Raw genomic sequence first — 25,102 nt, forward strand, 5'->3', positions numbered from 1 at the left:
AAAGCCGTTGATCTTTTTTTGATTGGGTTGTACATTAAACATCGGTGCATTTCAGATTTTTGGACTCTGTTGCATTTTTCTAAATTATCGCAACTCTCATCACATATTTGCAATGGTATCAAAACATTTCAAACCATACCCAGTCCTATTAAAAATCCAGTATAAGGAAGCGTATATCACATTTGATAAGAGAGCACTTTACATCATGAGAAATCATGAGATTAATGACCATAAGGTAATAAGATTTTAAAAATACTACAAATAAATCAATACACAATGACCTTGATCATTTTATTAATTTCATATTAATTAAAACCTCTTACATCTTATTTACATATAGACTTTGTCTACTACTATTGTTAATTAATTGTTGTGTCACTCACAATCATTGGTGAAACACAATGTATCTCCTCTGTTAGCTTTCAGGCCCATTGACAAAATGCTAAGTATGCACTTGTAACACCAGCTGTGTGTCTTGTGCATGTTGTTTGGAATCTGACTTCAGCACAGCGTCACTGTCAGTCCTAAAAATAACCGAGTGAAAGACAGACAGTCCGTCCCAATGACCTGGCAAAAGCTTTTCGCCATGCTGCCCACACCATGTTGATCTAACCAGCTGCGTTGCTCCAAACGGCTTTTTTACTGGAAGGATGAGCCATTATTTCCATTATCTTCTGTGGTGAGTTTTTTTGTTGTTGGTTCTTTAGTTAATTTCACGGTGTTTGATGACAGGAAATGTAATTTACTGTTGGCTTCAGAAGAGATTTGAGTCATACTTTTATAGCATGTTAACAAATCACTTTGCAGCCCATGGAACAGAATGTTGATGCCACACTTGGAAGACAAAGGTACTTTTTTTTTTACAAATAAGTCTTTATAATTTTGCTGTTTAATGAAGACAGAAAGGTCACTGAAACAACACGGGGAAGGTGACTCAAAAGTTTCCTCCAGTTCCCTCTTAAGATATTGTATTTTCACTATAGTGACAAAGTACTATCAGGGCAGTTCTAGGGGGTGGACAGTGCCCCCCATTTTAAGGACTGGTGCCTTCACTGTGCTCTAGTATTTGTGCATTATGCTCAAATACATTTTTGTTAACTGGGAAGCTTCAGTGTAAAATTATTCATATTCTGCTGCCAGTAATAAAATATGTAATATTTTTTCTGCATGTTTGTAATTTCTTTACTTGCAGGTAAGCTCTGGACCTACTTTTTTTAAACATCCGTCCTGAACAAAGACTTGACCATGGTGCGTAATGTGGATGACTTGGACTTCTGCCTGTCCTCCCATCCTCAGAGCATGCTGGAGGGCTTGCGTTCACTCTGTTCTCACCCTAAATTGGTCGATGTAACACTGAGTGCAGGGGGTCGGGACTTTCCGTGTCACCGCGGGGTGCTGGCCCTCTGCAGCGTGTACTTCCGCTGCATGTTCTCAGGAGACTTTGTGGAGAGCATAGCTGCACGTGTGGAGCTTCATGATATTGATCCTGATATCCTCAGCTCCTTGTTGGACTTTGCCTACACAGGCAAACTAACCATCAACCAGAGCAATGTGGAAGGCTTGATCTGCACTTCCAGTCGGCTGCAGTTCCAGACTGTGAGAGCTGTTTGTAGCCGATACCTTCAACACCAGATTGATGCAAGCAACTGCCTGGGAATTCTGGAGTTTGGGGAGATCCACGGCTGCCCTGAAGTGGTGGCCAAAGCGTGGGCCTTCCTCTTGGAAAACTTTGAGGCTGTGGAGCAAGGTGAGGAGTTTCTACTGTTGGGAAAGGACAGGCTGGTGTCCTGCCTGTCTGATGAAGGACTACAAATCCGGTCTGAATGCACCCGTGTGGAGGCTGTTCTCAAATGGGTTAAGCACCAAGAGCCTCGGCTCTGCCACCTCCCCGAGCTCCTTGCCTTGTGCCATCTTACTCTACTCAGCATGGACTACCTGACTAACACGCTGCTCAAAGACAGTCTGGTGCAATCCTCTCCCAGCTGCACAGAGGTTGTGGAAAAAATTCACAGGGAGGTGAGTAACTTCACCCATTCTTCTTCTTTCTAAGTGCATTTCCCAAAACAATTATAATTTTTGTTTTTCTAGAAAATGGGTTTGGCACCACAGCATTTGGACAGATGCAACGCTCAGAGTCCAGAACTAAACCTGCAAGAGGTTTTGTTTATAATGGGAGGTCGCTCACTGGATGACTCGGACAATGAAGATGACTCAGAAGAAGATGAGGACAGAGACCCAAGACTGCAAAGAGAGCTGCCAAAAAACTGTGCCTTCTACAACACCAAGACTAGTGAGATGCTTCTCCTTCATAAAAATCTCAAGTTTGTTTAAGTCCACAGTCAACAGAAATTTGTTGGGAAAGACTTGTCTGATTTTTGAAATAGTTGGCAGATGTTATTAAATGTAGTGCTGACAGAAAAATGGTTCTGCAGGAATGCAGTCTAAATGTGACAAAATTGGATCATCTTCTCAGTATCTCAAATGAAGGGTTTATAGTACAGAGTTGGATGAAAGCATCCCTCATCATATTTTTACATGGGAATGTTCAAGGAAATGTTGCTGTTTATCTTGAAACACAACAACTTCTGCCACAATGATAAACACTGGGCCAAAAGTTCACATTTCTTTCTGAGGCCAGCAAGCAACCTAATTTCAACTTTAACTATACTTAAATGGTTAAGAGGGCCATTACCTTATTTCTTTGGTATAGATTTTTCATCTGCACATTGCACACAAAATAAATTGGTTCTCTTTCTCCAGGTGATGCTCAAACTTTAACTCTTTTTTTCCATTTACTCTACAGAACAGTGGCACGAGCTCCCTAATTTCCCCAATCCGAACAAGTGGGGTTATTCCATGGTGTCCTTGAACAATGATGTGTATGTCACAGGTGGGTCCACTGTTTGACACAAAGTTTTTTTTCTCATAAGGAATGTAAAGCATTGTCAAACTCTTGACAAAGTGTTCTTGCCCATCTGACAGGGGGCTCACGAGGTTCAAACACCAACACCTGGTCGACCACAGAGACCTGGAAGTACATCACAAGAGAGGGGAGGTGGGTTACTGTGGCACCTATGCTCTGGCCTCGGACTAACCACACATCAGCAACGCTTAACGGGGAGATTTACGTCATTGGAGGTAAGAAAACAAACATAGTCCTGCATGTGGTTTCTAAAATCTGCAGCATACTGGAAAATGGATAAACTCCAGTAGCTCATCTGCTTATAATGGTCTCTGTTGTGATCAAAAATGCACTTTCATTTCTTCTTTGTGGGTGAACAGCCTGTTTGTGCTGCCACTTGCTTTTTGTTTCCATTTATGAGTCCATGATTTATCCTGCTCACTTGGTTTACTTACATTTCCCCTCTTAAGGTACAACATCTGATCGTGTTGAGGTTGAGCATTATGACCCTTATAGCAACACCTGGGCCTTGTCCTGCCCTGCCTTAAAATATGTGACTAACTTCACAGCCATAGCGTGTCATGGGAAGCTCTATGTGATTGGCTCGTGTGCTATGAAGTACAATGCTTTAACCATGCAGTGCTACAACCCTGTCATAGGTAAGAATGTTCAGCTCATGGTATCAATGCAGTGTTGTTTGTATCACCTTGTGATAAAGACCCTTTTGTCAAAAGTTTAAAGCATTTATTAATGTGTTCCTAAGATTGTTTTAGCTTCACCAAGTCAGTACAATCGCTACCATGTGTCTACTCCTATTTTTATAATCGTATTAACAGCTAAAAATTTTCTTTTACATTAAATAGTAGATAAAATGTGCAATTAATTTGTAATTATTTGTCATTAACTACAGTAATGCGAATAATTGCATTTAAAAATAAATTTTAAAATAGGCGGGTGTCTGTCAATTATCAAATTGCTTTTCAACCTATACCAACATCTATATCCTTTGTTTAAAAAACACTTTACATTAGGATTGACTGTGGTGCAGGAGGTAGAGCAGTCGTCCAACAATCCCACTTTTGAAGATTTTATTAACTCGTGTTTTAAATTATTTTGGAAAATTATCTTTTTATTATTTTGCTGAATCATCTGTGTATTTTCTTCCCCACAGATAGTTGGATCACCATATGTTCACCTTTTATCCCTAAGTATCTGTCCTCTCCTCGCTCTGTCTGTGTGGATGGAATTATTTATCTGGTTGCTGACAACACAAAGAAAGTCTACTCCTATGATACAGATGCAAACATGTGGCAGAAGGTGGGCTTACAGAGTCATCTTAACATTACACAATCGGAATATATATTCAGATGTCAGCTTTATACCTATGTTAGTTAATATTTAGCTGCCTGATGACCTTTTCTTTCATTTTAGATTCAGCTCCTCCATATGCTACATGAAAATGGTGGCCTAGTTACGTTGAATGGAAGGCTCTTTGTCACCGGAGGTCACTGGAAAGGCATGGAGGGAGACTACGGCGTAGAGGTGGAGGTTTACAACCGAGCATCAAACACCTGGGAGGTGGAATGCTTTTTGCCAAGAGTCTGGTTTTACAGCGGGGTCTGTACCATCTTCCTAGACCCATCACAGTGGCCTGAGCTTTCCCCTATAGATTCAACATGATAGCCTTCTATCCCGACAAGACTGTGGCGTCAAAGAGCTCACAGGCCCTGCCTGAAATTACTATTTAGTGTTCTACATTTACTTCCTACTATAAACTATGCCTGAATGCTGAGTGTATAAATCTATCCATATATACAGCCCTCAAAGCTTTCACAATGGGATTTTTAAAAAAATTGCATGTTAATTACTTTCTACTAACAATCCAACAATGCAGTGTTTCATGTTTTGCAGATGAAAAAATTGCCTTGACCGGCTCTAGTGAAAGTTAAAATGAAAATGATTAGTAAGTATATGAAATCTCAATTTACTGCTCAGTACTGAGAATATTTATATACTGTAGGTACTTTACTCTATTTTGTAGAGCAGGCAGTGCCCTAGTGAATGAGAGATGATTTCAGACACAGCCATGAAGACATCTCTGTATCATATCTATTTACAATGCAAATGGAATGTTTATCCCAGGATGCCATTCTGTTCTAAAATAAAGTGTTAGTGATACATGATCATGAGGTATTATTGGTTGTTTTTATGGTGAGCTCGGCTGTTCATTATACTTATACCATGTGTTTCAAATCTGAATTACGTTTTGTGTCATTGAATGCTGCTGGTAAATAATTAAATTAGCAGTAATATTTTGTGTGCTTCCGATTTGTTGTTTAGTTTTACTAAGGCTTACACCTAGAAGTGATTATTAAGAAAAGGGTACCTGCAAAAACCTGGTACCCAGATGAAGAACTCATCTGTGGGGAAAAGGCGGTTTGCTTTTCCTTCACTTCCTTGATCATTAACCCATCGGAATCTTGTAGCAGGGCTCGCGGCGTCTGTCCTACCATGGAAACAATCAAGCCAGCGTTCGGTTTCTATAACAACAGCCCGGAAGCGCATGGTCACCTTGGCAACGTCCACAGGGACTTGAATCATTCTGTTTGGCTGAAGTCATTGTTGAAGTTAGTTAGTTGGCTAAAAGTTCTCCAACTGATTTATTTCCAGTCTGAAGTCTTTCTTGTGAAGGTAACGTTAACGTTACTACTTCATTGTGACTAGTCGCTATTTTTCATGACATAGCAGATATGCTTTGCTCTACTCATTATCTGAAGTTTTAATAGCCTGTAGCTAACGTTACCACAAGCTAACAGTTAATGTTATAGCATTGTCTCTGCCAGCTAACATTTTATTGTTAAAGCTGGGCCTGTTGTGTAATGACATCTCAACGGGAACAAGGTGCACATTCACCGAGACTGGAGGCCGTGATTCAGGTTGGTAACATGTCTTCCCAATTCCCCAAAAACGTGAATGGACGTCAACGTTAGGCGAGTAAAGGTACAAAGCAGTGAAAAACTGAAAAACTAAGGAGCCTCAAACTTGCAGTGAGTTACTTTCCACCACTTTTGGAAAGACACAGAATTACACCCGAAATCACTACCAGAGACCGGATGTACTGTGCATCAGTTTATTAGGAACACGAAGCTTAAATAAATGCAGTATTGCAATAATTAATGCTATAATTTAACAGTGTCGAAATACATTTTGCTTCAGTAAGTTCAAAATATCTAGTTTTTGTTTAAAGTGTTTTAGTTTTAGCTTGAACTACCTATCTTCCAACTGTGTGTGTTATTAGATAGAACTATTCCTAACTTATAAACTCTAGTTTACTACAAAAGCTTTTAACCTTAACAGTGTTTCCCTAATAAATGGCTTTCACTGCACTTTGTTCTCCGTTGGTGTAATGTACTATGCTGTACTGTAAATTTACTCTAGTACATTTTTAGGTGTTCAAGATTTTCCATTGTATTCTACTTTATACATCTGCTCCATTTTATTTCATAGGTCTATAATATTTTACTGCATTACATTGTACTGCATTGCTAGTTATACCTATCCATCTATTCATAATTGCTGTATAAGTAATTTTGTGTCACATGCATGTGTTTGAACTGTGGGGGGGGAAGCCAAAGGAAACCCAAGCTGGCATGGGGACGGTAATCTAACACATTTCTATACAGTAAAAATTAAACAAGATACTTTCTAAAATAATTAAATGCTATAATAATAATCCGTCACTCTCCAAGAGGCCATTCTGCATAACAAGGACTATTTCTTTTAGGTAAGTATACTGTGTTAATAATGTATTTTACTACCTTTACTTGCAATGGTTTAATTCTAGAAGTTGGAGGAGTCACTGCTTCACTCTGATGGCAGTTCAGGAGAAAGGACCCTGACACTTAGAGGTGATGGACAAGATTCTGGTGCTGCACCTGTACCTGTCTCCACACGCATCTGTCAGATCATTGCACGCAACCTGGCTGAGGAGCCAGCTGGTAGGGAAAACAGCTGTTTTCCAATGCCACATTAAAAATCATTGACCACATTTAGTAAAGAAAAATAAAAGTCATGATTTTACCTTTGGTGGTAGGACAATTCTGTAAGCATGATCGGTTTGCTAATTTCAGGTGAGAGCTGTGAGGTCAGTGAGCTGGAGAAGAGCTTGGCCTTGAGTGAGCAGCTTTCTCCAAGTGAGATGGACCGTGACCAGCCACTAGTTAAACCGGTCAGTCTCACAGACTGTGATACAGGGCAATTCTGTGCTGGTACACCTTTTTTATGTGTGGGCAGGGAGGGGGGGTTATAGGTTTAATTGAAATCTGGGCTAACATGATAACACTTTACTTAATGATAACAGACAGAGGCAATATGACCTGATGCTTTTCTGTTTGGGATATTAACACACCTACAACAGTATTTGTGATCTAAGATATTTCACTGATAAAATGTTTTTTTTTTTTGCTTTAGCTATGTGCAAAGAATGCAGATTTTGGCAGGTAGGGGAAATTCACTAGTGGCAAACTGTGAGAAGTGCTGGTACGCAAGAAAAGTCCCAGTATATAAGAGTAAAATGGTCCTGGTACAGTGTACTGGTGCACACCAGTGTAATCTAAGCACTGCTGTAACTATGGTCACACTGGTGACTTAATTGTGCTGTACTGTGAAATATTGTGGATCGTAAATTAGCAAAGCAAAGCCACATGTTTTTGAAATGTAGTATGGTCATAGCAAACATCAGTGTGGTACCACACTTTCTAGCAGAGAAAGTCTTTTGGAGCTGAACACAGAGGCACTGTGGGATCACTGGCATGTACTGTGGTGAAAACTAAAGGAGAAAGCACAACAAAATAGCTAAATTATTGTAACTTGGCAAATCCCATATTTCTATGTTATTTAAAGTGGCTGTAGAACTATAGTTTTAAGGTTTTAATAAGTACTTTGCAAGCATCCATTGTTTGTGTGTATGTACATCTGAATGCATTTGCTTGTGTGTATGTGTTTTTAAGTGTAAATAAGAAAGAGGAGGGTGGTTTTATGAAGGGTTTCCTTGTAGTCTGTTAAGGTAGACCCAGACCCCCTGTGCTCGAATGGACCAGCGTCTCCCTTCATAAGCTGTATGGTTACCCCTGCATGTAGTGGCTGCTGTTTTGGGGAAAAATTATGAAGGTCACCGGCCTCCTCCCTTGAGACTGTCAAAGAAAAAGCTCATTTTTTATGGTGCACAAAGCAGCCATTTGTGATAACACAGCACTCATTCTGTTACCTAAATCTAATGAACTCCCACTGCTTGGCTTACTCGTGGAACCTGTTTCAAACCAAGGTTATAAATATAGCTTAATTAGCTTGGCAGATATTTGTAGAATATTTATTTTGTCGCTATTTTAAAATGTGTAAAAAGGCTGTAACGGGAAGAAAAACACTAGCAAGGGCAAAGAGAGAATAAGACCTGCTAATTCTGTTTTCAAAAGATCAAAGAAATTCTAACTGTTAATGTAGCTCGATAGTTCATCAGTGTCTTTAAAGTTAAGAGGACTGTGGTGCAGGAAGGCAGAACGATGGTCCACCAATCCCCTAGTTGTTGGTACAATCCCCAACTCCTCTGGTCACATGCAGAAGTTTCCTGGAGCAAGACACTTGAGCAAGACCCCAACTTAGTTGCTCCTGGTGAGTGTTGGCCCCATCAGAGTGTGTGTGTATGTGTGTGTGTGAGTGCGACTGAGTGAATGAGAAGCAGTGTAAAGCGCTTTGAGTGCCAATAGGTGGAAAAGCAAGTTTACATGCATAAAGTCTTCTCCTTTAACATGTACTGCTAAAGGATATATGCTGTATAGTATGATGCATTTAGTTTTTTGTCAGTCTCATGACACATCGTATGAATCAGCTATAGTACTCTCAAGAAAGCACCCGTGCAGAAATATAAACAGAATAATAAATTATTGCCTTTCAGTTGTATTAGAAAGCTTGCTATGAAATTAAATATGAGAAAACCTAAACTCAGCATTTGTTCCAGTTGCCTTAAGCTTGAACTTATTTCCCTGGAAAGGTTTTATGGACTACTGCAATTGAAATTTGAGTTAAAAAGTTGCACATTGCTCAAGAATATGAGTACAACACCAGCTGCAGCGTAATCGCCCTTGAGCAGTTTTTGTTGCATGTGTTGGTGAAAAGCTCCCGTCATGCATCACCTACAGTTCAGTCTCCAGCTCTAACAAGTGGAGTGTGCCCTCGTGTTAGTTTCATAGTAAACTGACCAGCCATGCATTCAAACATCCATTTTACTAGCATACATACAGTTCATTTAGTGATCAAGTATTTTTCCACTTGGTCAAGTATGCACTTTGCTAAAGATAAACAAACTTTAAAGCAAGCAGCAGGAAGGAGTAAGCCAAGCTATCTGTTTTCCCAGTACAGTCACTGCTAGTTAGTTCAGTGTGTGCTAGTTATCTACATGCTGGTGATCAAGTGTCATATTTGCCATATGGCAAGATAAAGAAGGATATCTCTCATACTCCTCTAATACATTCTGTTTTTCTATTATTATTTGGTGTCATGCCAAAAGCTTCTTTCTGAAATCTATCTAATGTTCATAGTGCCAGAATGTCAGCTGACGTTAGTCCACAACAGAATGTCTTGTTGACCTGTCTGAAAACAGTTAAAACAGTACTGGTGAAGTCACACTTAGACTGGAAATGTCTTGCTCTGTGTCGCTGTTAAGTCATAGCACGTGATCTGTGGTGACCCCCAAAAACTGCACGCGAACTAGAATAAAGCTTGACCCAGTTTGTCAGTTAAATGACCTTGGGAGGTTGGAGAATATATTGGGCTGAATTCTGAGCCCTCTGTGTTTCTTTTGGAGCCCTGCCAGCATACGTATTCTCAGGCATAGACATCCATACCCTGTCATACTCCCTGAACACTCCCTGACCAGTGACTGTATGCACGATATCACAGTGCGGCAGTCATTTGGATAAAGATAAACGTTTGTTGAAGGATTTTTGACACTGCCAACTGCCCTTTACCAATGACCTCTGAATCTTGAATTCCCTGGGTCTCTGCATAGGAAGCACGGCAAACATAGTTAGAGCAGATAAAGTCTTGTTTAAGCGATTGTGTTACTGTCCCCATTTACCTTGATACCCCCTCTGTTCCTGCTGGCACAAACCTACGCCTTTAGGCTGCGGTTGGAATTCCCCAAAAGGCTAAAACTCTCTCAGCTATAATAAAATTGTAGATATTAATTGCTTTCTCCAGAGAGAATATGCTTAAAAGTGCAGACATTGTGTTGAAAGTTTAATTCAACCTTTTTAACATTTGACATTACTCATGTTTCCTCGTTTTAAAATTAAACATTAAGCCCACTTTTTAGTTCCTTTTCACATGTCAGGAGTGGCTAATCAAATGTGAAATCTTGAACTGACTGGGTGGGGTGTGTGTGTAGGGTTTGTACGACATTGTCCTTGCCAGGGGCATTTGTGCTGCAAGGCCAGGCACATACTTGTTAGCACACAGCAAATATTATTAGCTAGGCCCCATTCGCACAGATCACTTGTATCCCCAGTATGTCATCAGAGCAGCTGACCCCATAACCAAAAAGTTAACTCCATGGTAACACACTCACAGCAGCTCCCCCTCCATTCTCCTTGTTTGTTATCCCACATTGTGTAAGTACGATCAGTGATGATACATGCACAGGTTTCACAATCAGCTGGGGCTCTTTCACAGAGTCAGCACTCAGGGGGTAATGTGAGGGAAGGGGGAACATGTATGTTGTTGAAGTAGGATAGTAAGTTTTTTGGGCAGCTTGGGGGCGATGGACATCCGCTCCAGCTGTGTTTAGGAATCTGACAGATAGTGCACACCATTAATTCCCTTTATTAAGCCTCTGGGTCCAGGCCAAGCTAGGGAAAACGATTGCAGCTGTAACCCTTCACATGCTGGCTGCATTGTACACTCATGGCCAGATGTCGCACCGGGTGAGTCAGAGATAAAGAACAAGGACTGGGGATTTAAAGTAGTTGCTGGATATGTCTCCAACTGTATTACTGTACAGATAAAAAGGTATACAATAGATTCACAATACTGTTATTAGAAAATAGCAGAGGAGAGAAACAAGTTCAAAACAAAGCATAGCAATATCAAGACGTTTCACAAAACCCAGTTGGAAAAATTGATACAGTGGCAAGTTATTGGATCTCCAAATGTTGTGACATTAGGTCAGTGAGAGAATATTATCATCCTAACTGAAATGAGCTGGATTCTGATCTACCACATGAGCAAGCAGCATGTTTTGGCCCAAACACCAAAGCCTTCACGAGGGCCTTGAAAATGATTCTCTTGTTGCTTGTTGGCAGATGATTCAAAGGAAGATTATCCCTTGATGTTGTTTGAAATATTTATCAAAAGAGACAATACAAGGAGTGGCACAAATCATAAATATCAAGAAATATAAAAAGCTAATGCAAAGCATATTTTAAGAGGCTGACAAGGCTTTTACTTTGGAAACTTAAGCAGGGCTCAAGGAAAAAGAATGACCATAGCAACCGTATGGAGGCATAAAACATACCATGATAAAAAGACAGTTTTGGTAGGAATTGCATCTTCAACATTATTGCAATATGGCAGTAAATGACCTCAAAGATTTGGGCTCTGTCCACTTTAGGGTGGCGCAGAAGCTGCTTGAGAGTGATTGTGCTTTGAGGCAAATCGTAAATAGCACAAGTGTTCTGTGAACACACTTCTGGGCCCCCAGTAAGCCCTGTAAGCCCCTGAGTTAGGGCAGATGGAGGGCTGGGACTGCTTGTTACTCTCCTTTGTCTTTTTACAGTCACCATTGGAATGGTGTGTTTTGAAGAACAATGAGTTCAAGCTCACATGGAGATGAGGGTGATGAGATTTAATGATGCAAGTGGAGTAAGGGAGTACAGTACATGGGGGCGTTGGAGAATTTAGTGAACCTGGGGGTCTCCACAACAGACTGTTATGGCGCCCTCTTGGGAGCTTCCTGCATGGAGCATGGCTAATCCAGAGCAGCCCCTGGCCTCATGCTTTACAGCTGACTGGGGAGAAACCATTAAAAAAGGGTTCTCTTTCTAGTGTGTGGATCAGGGGTAAGGTGTTGGCAACAAGCCCACACACTGCAGTTAAACATGAAAAAGCACAAACAGCATAACGTGGGAGATGCCAGAGGCACCTGGTGAGAGTACGCACCATGGCAAGGTAAAGCAGGCATAGTCTACAGTGCCCATAAAAAATATTCACCCCCTCCAAGTAAGTTTTCCCTACAATTTTAGTTATGTTTCAAATGTCAGTAGTGTCTAATTATATGTAAGTCTTGAACTGACGGAGTGTGTGTGCGTGTGTAGGTATTGAACAGCATTGTTCTTGATATTGAAATAACAACAATGAAAGTTTTATGTTGAAAAAAAAAACTGATTTCATCAAAGTAGTGTCTCCCTTCAGACCAGTAACCTTGTATTCTTTACACCATTTCTGTGTAGCTTTGGTTGTATACTGGAAAACAAATCATCTCCCACCGCGCATCCCCATAGGATGATGCTACAACCACAGTGGAGGAGGTGTGTGTTTAATGTGTTTAGTTTTGCTTAATAAAGCTTCTTGGCTACAGACCAAAAAGCTCAATTTTGTTCTTATTAGATCATAGAACCCTCTTCCAGTTGACTTCAGAGTCTCCCACATGCCTTCTGGCAAGCTCTGGCCAGGGATTGCTAGAGCTTGTGTGCACTTTTTTTCCAACAGCGGTTTTCTGTTTGCCACTCTCTCATGAAGCTTCGGCCGGTGGAGAACCCAGGCAACAGTTGTATGTACTGCCTCATCTCCGCTGCTGAAGCTTGCAACTCCTGCAGAGGAGTCGGGGGGGCTTATTGGTCTGCCTCCCTACTTTTCTCCTTGTCACAGTAACTTAGTTTTTGAGGAAAGGCTGCTCTATGCAGATTTACACGTTTCATATTGTTGTCATTTCTTAATGAGAGATTAAGCTCCAAGGGATATTCAGTGGCTTAGACATTTATCTCCTTACGTATGCTTTTCAATACCATTTTCACAGAGTGCTTGGAGTGGTCTTTCATTTTCATGGTTTGGTTGTGGTCCTGACACTCATTGTCCAGAAACTGGACCGTCTATATACAGGTTTTTTTATTTAACAATCACTTGAAACACATCCACTGCACACAGATTATCTCCATATCCCTAATTGTGACTTCTAAAATGAATTGGCTGGAACTGTGCTGATTCAGGTTAGAGGGTGTGAATACAGATGCAGCAATGTTAAATGTTATCTTGATTACTATGAGTTCTACTTGTTGTCTTATTTACGCTGATTTAGATTTTTTCAGTTTACTGAACAAGTAAGGAAGATGTTTGAAATTAGAAATGTATATTGAATGCAATGGTCTGTTGTGTAAACCTTGGTCCTGTTTGATTTATTTGGCTACTTATTGAACTTGCTTAGTAGTTCAGTAAAATTTCCAGTAACAGTATAAAAAGCCTCATTGTAAGCTGATCCAAGGGACTGACACAGTGTACAGGGTAAGGACTAAATTCAACACTAACCTTTGTCATGGTATACATTTATACATGGATTAAATCACACAGCAGGTTTACGCCCTTACTTTCTTTCTTTAAATTACAAAGAAGGAGTCTACTTGTTTTCTAAGTTGTGACAGTAAATTACTTTTAAAAAACAAGTTGAATTAGCTTGAAAATATGAAACTTACATTAAACATTAGCTGATTCCACACAATGTATGAATCAGAATTTCTTTTTAGGGGGATATGAATATGAAAATCAAGTTAAAATCCGATAAATAAGTTACACGTGTGTTGTAGACTAGTGGTTGTGATGTGACTCTTTTTGACTGTATACAGATTCAGAAAGGCAGATCTCACCATTTTCAATTATTGTAAATGTGTTTGCACGTATGTTTCATTAAAGGTGAACTTTTCTTGTAAACAGAAATGTTTACAGTCAGTGTTCTTTACCAAAATGGATTGGTCTCCATTCATTAACAGTGTGAACGCACAAATATGTGCTTACATTATAAAAACAAACGATTCAGTATTTTTTCCCTGTATTTGTTTGCACAAGTGATGGCAATGAATCATGTAAAATAAATATCTTAGAAAATCTAACCTTAAGACACAACGTTTTAAGGGCAGAGCATATTGAAACAGTATCAATTAACAGTTGAAAGATAGTTTAAATATTCTACAAAAACTGTGTCCCAAACATCATCTTACAATTATGAAATAAATATTGAAAGTTTCTTACTTTTTTGTTTCAGGAGCCATGCTTCTGTCCATGCAAATTCCCCACTTTCTCCATGATATACCTTGGTGCTAAATGTATTTTCTAACATAGGAAAATGGAGGCATGACAGTAGTGCATATTGTTGTTATGCTTTTTTCTTTTACTGTCAGCAATTCTTTTTTGGCACAGTAATGTATAATCTGAATCGTGCATTACCATTTAAGGAAAGAACTGTGTAATAAATTACTGGTGGGTGGTCATTTGGTTCCTATGACTCGTGTTTGCATTGAGACCATCAAATAGGTACATCTTTGACAGTGTGTTGACTATGTTTTATTAGAGGCTAATACTCTATGTGGCTATACTATAATTTAGCCATTTTTATTTATGAGTATCTTGTGATGAGAGTGAGTTTGGTTTAGTTTTGATGTCTTCAGGAGTCACACTGGTGTTATACTGTATGGTCTCCGTAATAATTTGGTGTCTTTCTCCAAAGCTGTAACAGTCCTGAAACCCTCCACGTGGCTCCAAAAATAGATTGTGCTTATGTGCTCTAATGAATCTTGCATAATATGGCCACGATTTCAAGGTGTAAAATTATAAAAAATGCGCTTGTTAGTAAGTCAGTGTTAGTGCTATTGTTGTGCCAAAATATCCATGATCACTAATGCTCTACACACAGCTGTTTCCAGGAGTCTCTTTAAACACAGCTGCTGCAGTTCTGTGTTTCAATTACTCCGCCCATGTTGTTGCTCCCTTCTCAGTCCCTAAAGCTGTCACCTCAACAACTGGCAGTAAAAGAATGTTTTGTGCTCTCCAGGTCCTCACAGAAAATAACCAAAAACACAGAGCCAAGTGCATGATGGCCATTTGTTGTTTGTAGTATACATTTCTGAAAAGGTCATTAGGAAATGTGTTAATAATGGTGGCAAAGGAGCTGGGTGCAGTGTTGAACAGTGAGGCTATTGTCTTGGTTCTCTTGGAGCCTGCTGGAGAGATTAAGCACCCAGTGAAGAGATGAGGTACTGAAGGGAGGAGGGAGAGAGTGGGTCGCTGGGTTGATTTGATGGTGGTTTGGAGTGTATTGGAGGGGAGGGGGTTCTTTTCCTCTCTTTTGAAATGAAATGAAATGAAAAGTCGGCAAGGGCAGCTGGAGGCATGCAGTGTGTTGTGGTGCTCTAGGGCCATGTGGTTTGTGTTAGTGAGGACAGGGTGTCTGGCACCAGCACAAAGAGTGGGTGGTGCAAGGGAGTTTAGGTTGTGTGAGGTTGAGAGGTTACAGGATATTTGGATCATTGCTATTTCAAATATAGGGGAGGATATGAGATTAAACAATAACTAATTCACTTGTATGTTTTGTTGTTGCTGTGTTTAGGTGCATTTGATGAAAAACTGCCACATTCACAGCTACACATGTACGTGGACATTCCATAGATTAACACTGACTCTGCAGCCCCTCACCCCAACTTTAAAAGCAACCACAGTTTGACCGTCTAAATGACGTTGGTCTGAATGTCGTTGGTCTCTAGATTTGCCAATCACCTCCTTTTTGTTAGGAAATGCAGATATTTTATTTCAATGGAATGACATCACTGAATCATGTGGCGATGGACCAGTCATGCCTTCTGTATTGTAAGGTCTCCTTTTTGGCATGAATGAATGAACACATGCACTGAAAACAGCTGAATAATTTGTGTGAATGCAAAATTGTTTAGTCCAATCATTGGTACATTCAAAAAACAAAGATGAATTACACTAGACTAGATTACGTATTTGTTAAGTACACCCACTATAAGGCAATTCTTCACACATGCTGTGAAATATTATGAATGGCTGGATGAACATGCTGTAATAATATATTAGAAGATTTATATATAACATCTATGATACAATCTCACACTGCAAAATAGGATATCAGTTTTGTAAACTTTGTAAAGACTGGAATAGATCACTGTAGACTGTACACACAAACAAGTAAACTGGAGTGTGTGTTTACTATGTATTAAAATGTTAAATATCCTGTCACAGTGTCCAACTTGCCAAAATTAATTTGTTACCCCTCCACCTCTGTAGCTTGATCACATTCTGATGCTGCAGTCAGCAGATGACTCAGAGCTGGAAAGTCTACTGCCAGGTTCGCTGCAAATGCAGAGCAAGGAACGAGCATACCGGCAAAAACTGCAGGCCCACCAGGAGGCCCAGCAGAAACAAGCTCAACTTGTTCAGAAGCTGCAGACCAAGGTGACTACAGTCTGAGCTCACAACAGTTGAGCTCACAGCCATTTGCTTTACTGTGCACCTTTTGTTTGTTTTATATCAGGTTCTTCAGTACAAGAGGAGGTGTGGGGAACTAGAAGAGCATGTGCTGGAGAAGACCTCAGAGTCTGAGAAGATGAGATTGTTGGTATGGCTAAGCTGTGGCATCACCCACAGAAATCTGTATTTCTTGGATGTAAATATTCAAGACTTAAGTCCCAGGCTTTGCTGGGGTCTGCACCTTACAATAAATCCGACCAATCAAATCACATGTCATTTTGTATTTTTGTTGCATTTTCAAATAGAAAATCACTATGTCATTATGTGATACAGTGCAGTATTTATAAAATATTCTGAAAATTATGTTATAATATTTTGTTTGTCCTGTGATCTCAAATGTTGCTTGATTGTTACAGTTTATTATCACTTGAGAACTGTGAACCATTATGTCTCATAAAAATGATATTGTAATTTCAATAGTATTGACTATTAGCTTGAGATCAGTCATTCAAGAAAGGACGGGGTAACTGTAACAAACAAGGAATCATGCATAGCTGAAAAGTAACATGGACATTGGTTTTTCATGTTGTGAATAGGATTTGCACTTTATCCAAATAATACTTTTAACTGAGTGCCCTCACATTAGCAGGTTCCCAATGTAATGATGTTGCTTTATAAATATTTGGCAATTATAACTTACGACTGCTACCATATACTGAAGTACTGCCAAGATGTCAGTAATGGTAGTGTGCATGTGTTAGCTGCAGGCTCACCTGGACTCAGCCAAGCGTCACCAGCGGATAGAGCAGGGGCTCAACATGGCTATCCAGAAGAAGTCGGCCCAGCTAGAAGAGGAGCAGAAGAGGTGACTAATGGGCAACATGCAGAGCAGCGGCATTTTTGAAAAAGTCCACAAAATTTGCAGCAGCAGGAAGTTGCTATTTGGATACAGACTTACAGCCATACATTTGTGGTTAGGCCTTTTAAATATTTGCTACCCTTTTTTTCTCTGTTTCTTGTTAAGGACCATAATCAAGCTGAAATATGTCTGAGATGTGTAAACACCAGAGATATTCTCAACAGCTTTTGTGCTGTTTTCCCTGTCGCTGCTGCAGGGAGAAGGCAAATTGCAACTTAGCAGATAATGCAAAGTAGTTTGCTTTACTGTAGCAGGGTGTGTAAGAATGACGTTTTTAACATTTTTAAAAACAGCTCTGCAAACAGATCGTTTAAATTGAATTTAAGTTGACACAGACTGTTCTCCCTGTAACTTTGGTTCGCGAGAGTGGATCTATAGTCTACAGATGTAAGTGTGATATGCAGGTAATGCTTGTAAATTCCAGGTGTGCCAGCCTCAGCCAAGTGAACTGCATGCTTCGGGAACAACTGGAACAGGCAGGCACTGTCAACCAAGCGCTAACAGAGAGCTTGTTGATGGCCCGTGAAGACGCCGAGTTGTGTGATACCCGCCTGCGCACAGAGCAAGAGGTGAAGAGAAACAAAACAAAAAATGCGGTGCTTGAGTCAGAAAAGCAACAGAGGAAGCTTAAGTTTATCCCTTTTCTGCACAGAGATTGTGCAATTAAACTCCTGTTAAGTTCACATGGGGTAGGAATTTCATTCATAGCCAGTTTTATCAATTCATTCTCATTCCCTGTTCGTTTAAGTGCTGTGATTTCTGAGTTGTTTCCTGTGAAAACATTCCAACTGCTGAGGAAGAGGAAAATATTATGCAAGCAATCTGGAGTTCATGCTGTAAATGGGCTACATCTGTTGATTCAGGGAAATCCAATTATTTGTATGTGTGCCAGTGTGAGTCCAGGAGTTCCAGTATTGCATCTGTTTGGTATCACGGTACGATGTGAGGTGCCATCATTTGCAGTAAGCCCACCTTACCACCCACCCTTTAGTAACCTTGTTGTCTGTTTCGTTCTGCAGACATGTGCCTCCCAGTTGAGTCGTGAACAGGCTCATGTCAGAGCACTGTGGCGCCAGGCCGCCTCCCTGCGGAGCACTTTCACCCAGCTAAGGAGTTTCACTGACAGGTGAGTGTGGCACGCTGCCAGAATCCCCTCAGCAATGCAGGATTCCACGAGCACCCCCACCTCTTTTGTGTCTCACACTTGCAATTGCAGCCACAATCCACTTTTCTCAGCCAAGGATCAAAGTGGAGTAGGTCAACAGAGTCACCAGCCCCCCTGCTCATTGTGTCTTCACCGTGCGTGTGTTGGAAGTGGGGGGAGGGGAATGGGGACAGATTTGCCTAAGGTGTCTATGCTCAAAGTTAAAATGATCCATCAGGACAAAGTTTGAAACATTAAAGGCACGGCTTCTATCATCTTTAACCACTGTGGGCATTAGAGTAATTTGTTTTAATAATGATTGCTTGGCTTATAGACAACAATAATCATATCAAAAGTGGTACTGTAACTTAAACTGAAGACTCCCATAAGTGAGTCTTGATCCTGAAGCTTAATCACTACAGACATGCATGCGTTCCCAATAAAAACAGACTGTTTTTTTAGTTAGATCAATGACCCACAGCTGTATGAGTGAAAACAGCATGTCATGTTACCTTACCCGTTCCAACATTTCATATGTTATGGCAAATTCTGTAACCTTGATTTACATGAATTTTTACAAATATTTTTAACAGGACTCTGTCTGATATGCGCGGAGAAAGTATTGGAGCCATTCAGAAGCTGCATGTTGCCTGCATGCACTTAGAGGCAAGATCAGCTCAGGAGAGCACCTCTAGTGGTGTGGAGATGTCTGCAATGGAGAAACAGCTGAAGGACAGACTGAAAGAGGCCATGCAGCTTCAGGGACGCTGGGATGCAGAGAAAGTGGAACTTAACTCTAGGTGAAGTCATTTCCATATCTGTCTCTCCATCTAGGCCTGACTGACAAAAGGTTTTATTGTTTTGACTTTAATCTTTTTTAGTTGAAGAACAACTATGTAGATGTGGTGAGTTGCATTCTGCGTTTTGTCTTGTCATGATTCTGAAAAGCGCCGCCATAGTAGGTCAGTTGTTTTGTCTTTCAGCCAAACAAAACAAATGCTATGCAGGTAACGCTAGACCGTGTTTCCAAACAGTTAGCATGGCATGTTATAACTTCATATTTTCTAATACAACATTCAAATTTCCCCTATGACACAACTAAAACAAAATTGAATCCTCTTTACAGAGTCTCAAAATGTACCTATAGGCTTTGATCATTGCACTTATTTTAAATCAGATGAAGACGGCTCAGATCTTTTCTACTGTCAGAAGACTACAGGAATGCCAGTCCCTTTGTATTTGAGATCTAAGCTGCCTTTGATATTGTCAAAAATCATTGTTTCCCTGAATTCCCTGATTCTATGTGGAGAATACGATAGCGTTGATGGTCTTGGAAAGTATGAGTACATGTCAGTGTTGTATTTTCTGTTGTTCTCGGTGTGTGATTTGCTCAGTGACCATTTCTCTGCTTGTTCGTGTATCTAGAATTGTCGAGCTGACCGATACAGTGAAGCACCTCAGAAGCCAGAACAGTGAGAAGGATGCCAGCCTTGACACCATGCAAATCAGTCTGGACAGGATGGTGGGAACCCTTGAGAAGTGGGGATGGCTGATAGTTTAAGGGTGTTAAATTGGATTTACTCCTAGGTTTAGGTTTGATAAACTACACAACGTCAGTGTGTAAAGAGGGGTGTAGTCTGGGGAATGTCAGCATTGCCCTATGTGTGCTCCTTATCTGACCTTAAATGGTTTCCTGCTCAGGAGACACGGAGGATGGAGGATAAAGCAGAGATGGAGGTCCTCCACACAGAAATCCAATCTCTCCAAAAGCTTTTATGTCAAGTTCACCAGGTCAGAACAAAAAATAAAAATAGGCTACATTGTGCAGTTTGTTATATAAGAATGTAATTGTTTCTTTTCCTACTCTAACTAATGTCCAGTTGGTTGGCGAAGAAGCTGATAATAGCGGCTCTGAAAATGTGTTGTCATCACCCCCTGATCAGTCTTCTCTGAGAAACACCACCCTGATGGCCGTGCAGAGTGTTCTCTCCAAGGATCAAAAGCAAATACAGGTCAGACAATAGTGGCTATGCTTCCTTTTTACTACTTTTATTGTATGTAATTTAGAAAAAACAATATTGTCAAGTTGTTCTCAAGTGTCTTGAGCTTTGTAACTATGCTCTCCAATACAAACTGCAGGACCTGCGTGGGTGTCTGGGTGCTGCCCTAGAGCAAGTGGACCTGCTGCGCAGTCACCTGCAGGAAAGGGATACTGAAAGACGAGAGCTTGAGCAAAACATCCAGGAATTAAAGACAGAAAATCAGGAAGCCAAGGCAGCCCTAGAGGAAAGTCTCAGAGACAGCAACAGATATCGCTGCTCACTGGAACTAACTTCCTGGTATATCCTGAACATGCTATTATACTTCCTAGTTTGTGAAAGAATAAGTATTTATACAGTTTTGTACAAGAAATGTTTGTGTTGTTATAGCAATATAATTAGGATGATTTTGGATATCACTGTGCAATCATTTTCTCTCTTTCGTTCTCGCTACGTCTCTACACTTCTGTATTTCTCAGTGAGAAGAGCAGCCTGGAGAAGCTGCTGTCAGGGCTGCAGCAGGAGGTGGACTCCCAGCATGCTGAGCTGGAGGTACTGCGGGGCTCCTCACTGGAGCTCCAGAGACAGCGAGACCTCTTGAGGGAACAAAGGGAGGATCTGGAGATGCAGCTGGCACGCCAGCGCTTAGAAGTCCAAAGAGGGTACAGCATAAGCACGGAAGAATGACCGTTACACAACACACATCTCGTCACCCATGAGTGTTTTCAAGCTCTTTTTGTTTAGAGTTCAGATCAGTAACACATGTCATTCTTCAGCCAACAATGCATCCAGATGGATTTGGATGAAAATGTAAATGATTTATGTCGTATTACTGCACTAATGCAAGAGAAAAACTTTTTTTTTGTTGTTTTTTTTCCCTTTTTGAGAATTTCTTTTGCTTAGAAAAAAGAGCCCACAATGGGAGCAGGACATGCGATACAGGAAAAACGTACCCCCTGTTCTGGCCTTTGGCACCAGCATTTTTCCATCTTCACTTTGTATGAGCGATTACTCTTAAGAGAGATAATTTGCATGTGTGTGAGACAATGCAACAGCGTGAGAGAGTTGTTTACTATGTGGGACATTTTCTGTTTCAGTGAGAAGAGTCTGGAGGAGCTTGAAGGGAAGCACTCTGATTTGCGCAGGGAGCTTGTAACAGTGAAGGAGGCTCTAAGTCACATAACCTTGCAAAAGGAGGTGTTAGAGAATGACAAAGCGAGCCTCGCTCTGGCATTCAGCAAGGTAGAATAGAATGTTGTAAAGTAGGTAGTCTGATTTGTATTACTGTCCTCTCTAAAAGTGGCCTTGTGTTTTAAATCTTTAAATATTGATGTTGTCCTCCTCAGATGGAGTCCCAGAATGCTGCACAAGAGTTATCGCTCACCAAACTGCAGAATCAAGAAGCTGCGCTAAAAGATTCTCTGGCCAAAATGGCTGCCCTGAATGAAGGCTTAGCCAAAGACAAGGTGGAACTCAATCATATTCTGCTACAGGTATTCTCCAAGTAGTTGCCTTGTCACATTGATGTAAGACAGAGTGGGACACAATTTAAATATTTCGTTTCTTCTAGACCGAATGTGAGAAAGCAGAGCTTGGTGAACGTAGACGGGAAGCTGAAGTGGAGCGGGCAGCAGCCAGGGAAGACACAGCGCGGGTGCAGCAGGAGATGATGAATCTGCTTGCTGACAAACAAGCCCTGGAGAGCTCCCATAGCCACTTACAGGATTTCTGCCAGAAGGTAGAAGCAGAGCTAAGTCTGCTGCAGGAGGAGAATGCTCAGGTCAGCCGCACTCCCAGGTCAGGGACTACCGGCCATTCACACACTTTAGTGTCCACTCTCCAAACTTCCACCTCTTAGGAGAGTTGTTGTTATTAATAGCTTTCATCAGGCTCATGGAGCTTGTTGTCACATTAAAATGTATTGGAAATACTGGACACATCTGCAGTAATTTTTCTTTCAAATGGGATAGTGGAGAGCAGTTTGGGCTCCCCTCTGAATTTTATTAGTGACTTGGGATATAACAAGCAAGGAAACTTCATAAGCCAATGTGAACTGGAAAAGATAAATAAATGGACTTATAAAACCCAGTAGGGGTTTTAGTAAAAAAGACAATAAATTAAAACCTAAAGTATTTTTACTCTTCACTCCTCTCTCACCCAGTTTTGTTTCTTAAAGAATGAAAAGAATGCTATTCTGTTTTTATTGTTGGTTCAGAATGTGAAACTGGGATATGTGTGTTGATCTCAGCTACAATATAACAAATCTAAACATGACAAATTCCAACCAAGCATTCTCAGAGAGCCTTTCCATAAAAAATAACTGTGTATAAAACATGCCCTGAAGTGGTCTTCATCACAATATGTTCATGTTTCCTCCTCTTATCCAGTGCTCCTTATATCCATAATAATAATATAGTTGAAATGCCCTCACTTTAATATTTACATAAGAAGAGAGCTTTAGCGATGCTGATAGGCGATTTGTTTTCTCGTCTAACTTAGAAAAACAAAGCAAAGTGTCATGATTCTTTTTTTTTTAGTTAAATTATTTTTTTTAATCACTCTGAAACCTGTTTTATTATTGCGTTTTTGTTCAAAAGCTGACATCAGTAACTTGCACTGACATATTTAATATTCTAAACATTTATAAATTGCTGCATTCTGTAAATGTACCTCTAATAAGAATCTCACTTCAGTACCATCAGACGATAATTTGTTTGGGGAGTTTAATATACAGAATAAAATTCAACTAGTTGTACATGATCTGCACATTTGCTTGGTTCATTATTTTTATTACTAGGTATAGTTCCTCTGGTTATAGGTAACGAGTGAAAACAAATCCTAACCTTAATAATCACATTTGTTTCACTTCAGATTTTTGTTGTAATGGCTCTGCATGGCTCTGCACTGTCATGAGTCATTTTAAGCGTTTGTAATTTATGCTTCATAACAGCTACAGATTTGTAGAATTTAAAATCAGTGTACCAAATGTAAAATGTAGAATTTGGATGCTTCATTCTCAGTCCAATGCGTTCACATTCACAAACATTAAGCGCATACTTTGGGCTGCTTATGCTGCTGCTTACGAAAAATTACTCACTGATAATTGTGCTGTATGTATGCTATTAATTAATCAATTAATACAGATAATGATATGCTGTTTATTGTGGCTTCTATGAGTATGGATTCATTGCTTTATGGTATTTATTTATCTGTGTGTGTCTGTGTCGGTCTGTAGGTCAACAGGCAGATGCAGAAAGTGTCAGAGGATCTGTGTGCATGCAAGAAGGAGCTCGAGACACAGACCACAGCCCTAAAGAGAGTTACCAATGACAGGGAGGAGCTGGCCAAGGACAAGGCTGCTCTGGATGTCAAACTAAACTCTGCTGACCGAAAGGCCTGTGGTCTCATGCAAGAACTGGTTGCGCTTAGGTCTGAGTGTGCTTGTGTTTGCGTACCTATATGCGTGGTCTGGCTTCCGAGATCTATTGGACCAAGATTTTTCTGCTTGTTTTGTGCTTTTGCATTTAACCATTGTTGCAGTTATTATTATTTTTTCAACATCTTAATGTCAATTGGTTTTATGTGGGGTTAGGCATGTGGTAGTTTTAGTTATAATTAAGAGTGTAAGGAAATAAAGTCAATACAGCGTCCACAAAAGCATTAACAACAGCCAGGTGAATTTTACTAACTGAAGCACAGTGAATCCTGGGTAACAAGACTCTTCAAGTAACATGGTTTTATTTGGGAACTATACTCATGAAGGATCATTGGATTTTATCACTTTCTGCACCTAGTGGTTCAGATGGGTTTTTTGTCAGTGCTCTCACAAACCACTTTACCACTGTGTTTCAGAGCAGAGAAGGAGTCCTTGGAGACAGCTGTGTTTGAGAGCCAGGAGTTTGCCTCGTCTCTTGAGATTGAGTGCGCCAGGTTGGAGGGGGAGAGGCGCAGCTTGCTGCTGGCTAACGAGGCCTTGACGCGTGAGTAGCCCCCTCCCTGTGAGATCCCACTGTCCTGCGTGCCAAGCCCTCTAGCCATGAAGCTTTTCCAACAGCCCACTAGAGATCCATATTTCAGCTGTGAGCTCTACAACAGCTGGGCTGCAGGATCACTCGAGCTTCTTTCTCAGCTGACCAGGGTCCCACCACTCTGCAGAAATACATATGTTTTAGATAAGTGGTGTCAAACTAACATGTTGCACATATACTGTAGACACGGATGACTATTGCCTATAAAAATAATATAAATACAATTTAAATCTTGGTTACCCTGGATCATGCTCCATGTACAATAAATGTCCTTTTTAAGTAATTAGATGAGAGTTGGTATGGGTACTTGTCTTTCCAGGTGATGCTTCTCGCATGCGTGTAGATGCTGAAAACCAGTTTGCGCAAGCTGTACAGGAGCAAAGTAAGTTGAAGGAGAAGGTGGCTCAGGTGGAGAGGAATGCCTTGCTGACCCTAACCAGCAAAGAGCAGATTCACAAAGAGCAGCTAGAAGCTGAACGCAGGCAAAAGGTGCAGTACCAGTGATTTGGTTGTAGTTTGGCTGACTTTGAGAAAATGAGTTGAAAT

General features: G+C 40.5%; 2 protein-coding genes across 2 annotated transcripts in view; both read left to right on the forward strand.

The window, feature by feature from the left end:
* The first annotated feature begins 522 nt into the window (after window positions 1–522).
* klhl30 (kelch-like family member 30) lies at window positions 523–5,085 on the forward strand. The gene is made up of 8 exons (XM_067512750.1): window positions 523–679; window positions 1,193–2,016; window positions 2,089–2,290; window positions 2,804–2,890; window positions 2,983–3,138; window positions 3,373–3,561; window positions 4,074–4,219; window positions 4,334–5,085. Exons 2-8 carry the CDS (start codon window positions 1,246–1,248, stop codon window positions 4,580–4,582), a joined length of 1,800 nt encoding a protein of 599 aa, XP_067368851.1. The 5' UTR covers window positions 523–679; window positions 1,193–1,245; the 3' UTR covers window positions 4,583–5,085.
* Window positions 5,086–5,212: 127 nt separating this feature from the next.
* The window catches only part of crocc2 (ciliary rootlet coiled-coil, rootletin family member 2), a 34,196-nt gene continuing 14,306 nt past the window's right edge, over window positions 5,213–25,102 (forward strand). Inside the window, exons 1-20 of the mRNA XM_067512747.1 lie at window positions 5,213–5,838; window positions 6,747–6,900; window positions 7,033–7,130; window positions 16,244–16,411; window positions 16,491–16,574; window positions 17,188–17,291; window positions 17,770–17,914; window positions 18,365–18,471; window positions 19,083–19,289; window positions 19,915–20,011; window positions 20,191–20,280; window positions 20,370–20,501; window positions 20,629–20,828; window positions 21,008–21,190; window positions 21,626–21,770; window positions 21,875–22,021; window positions 22,099–22,308; window positions 23,764–23,957; window positions 24,381–24,508; window positions 24,876–25,045. Of these exons, the coding sequence (XP_067368848.1) occupies window positions 5,782–5,838; window positions 6,747–6,900; window positions 7,033–7,130; window positions 16,244–16,411; window positions 16,491–16,574; window positions 17,188–17,291; window positions 17,770–17,914; window positions 18,365–18,471; window positions 19,083–19,289; window positions 19,915–20,011; window positions 20,191–20,280; window positions 20,370–20,501; window positions 20,629–20,828; window positions 21,008–21,190; window positions 21,626–21,770; window positions 21,875–22,021; window positions 22,099–22,308; window positions 23,764–23,957; window positions 24,381–24,508; window positions 24,876–25,045 (2,820 nt within the window). The 5' untranslated portion in view covers window positions 5,213–5,781. The remainder of the gene's footprint in view (window positions 5,839–6,746; window positions 6,901–7,032; window positions 7,131–16,243; window positions 16,412–16,490; window positions 16,575–17,187; window positions 17,292–17,769; window positions 17,915–18,364; window positions 18,472–19,082; window positions 19,290–19,914; window positions 20,012–20,190; window positions 20,281–20,369; window positions 20,502–20,628; window positions 20,829–21,007; window positions 21,191–21,625; window positions 21,771–21,874; window positions 22,022–22,098; window positions 22,309–23,763; window positions 23,958–24,380; window positions 24,509–24,875; window positions 25,046–25,102) is intronic.

Source organism: Channa argus, chromosome 8 (assembly GCF_033026475.1).
Source record: "Channa argus isolate prfri chromosome 8, Channa argus male v1.0, whole genome shotgun sequence".
NCBI lineage: Eukaryota > Metazoa > Chordata > Actinopteri > Anabantiformes > Channidae > Channa > Channa argus.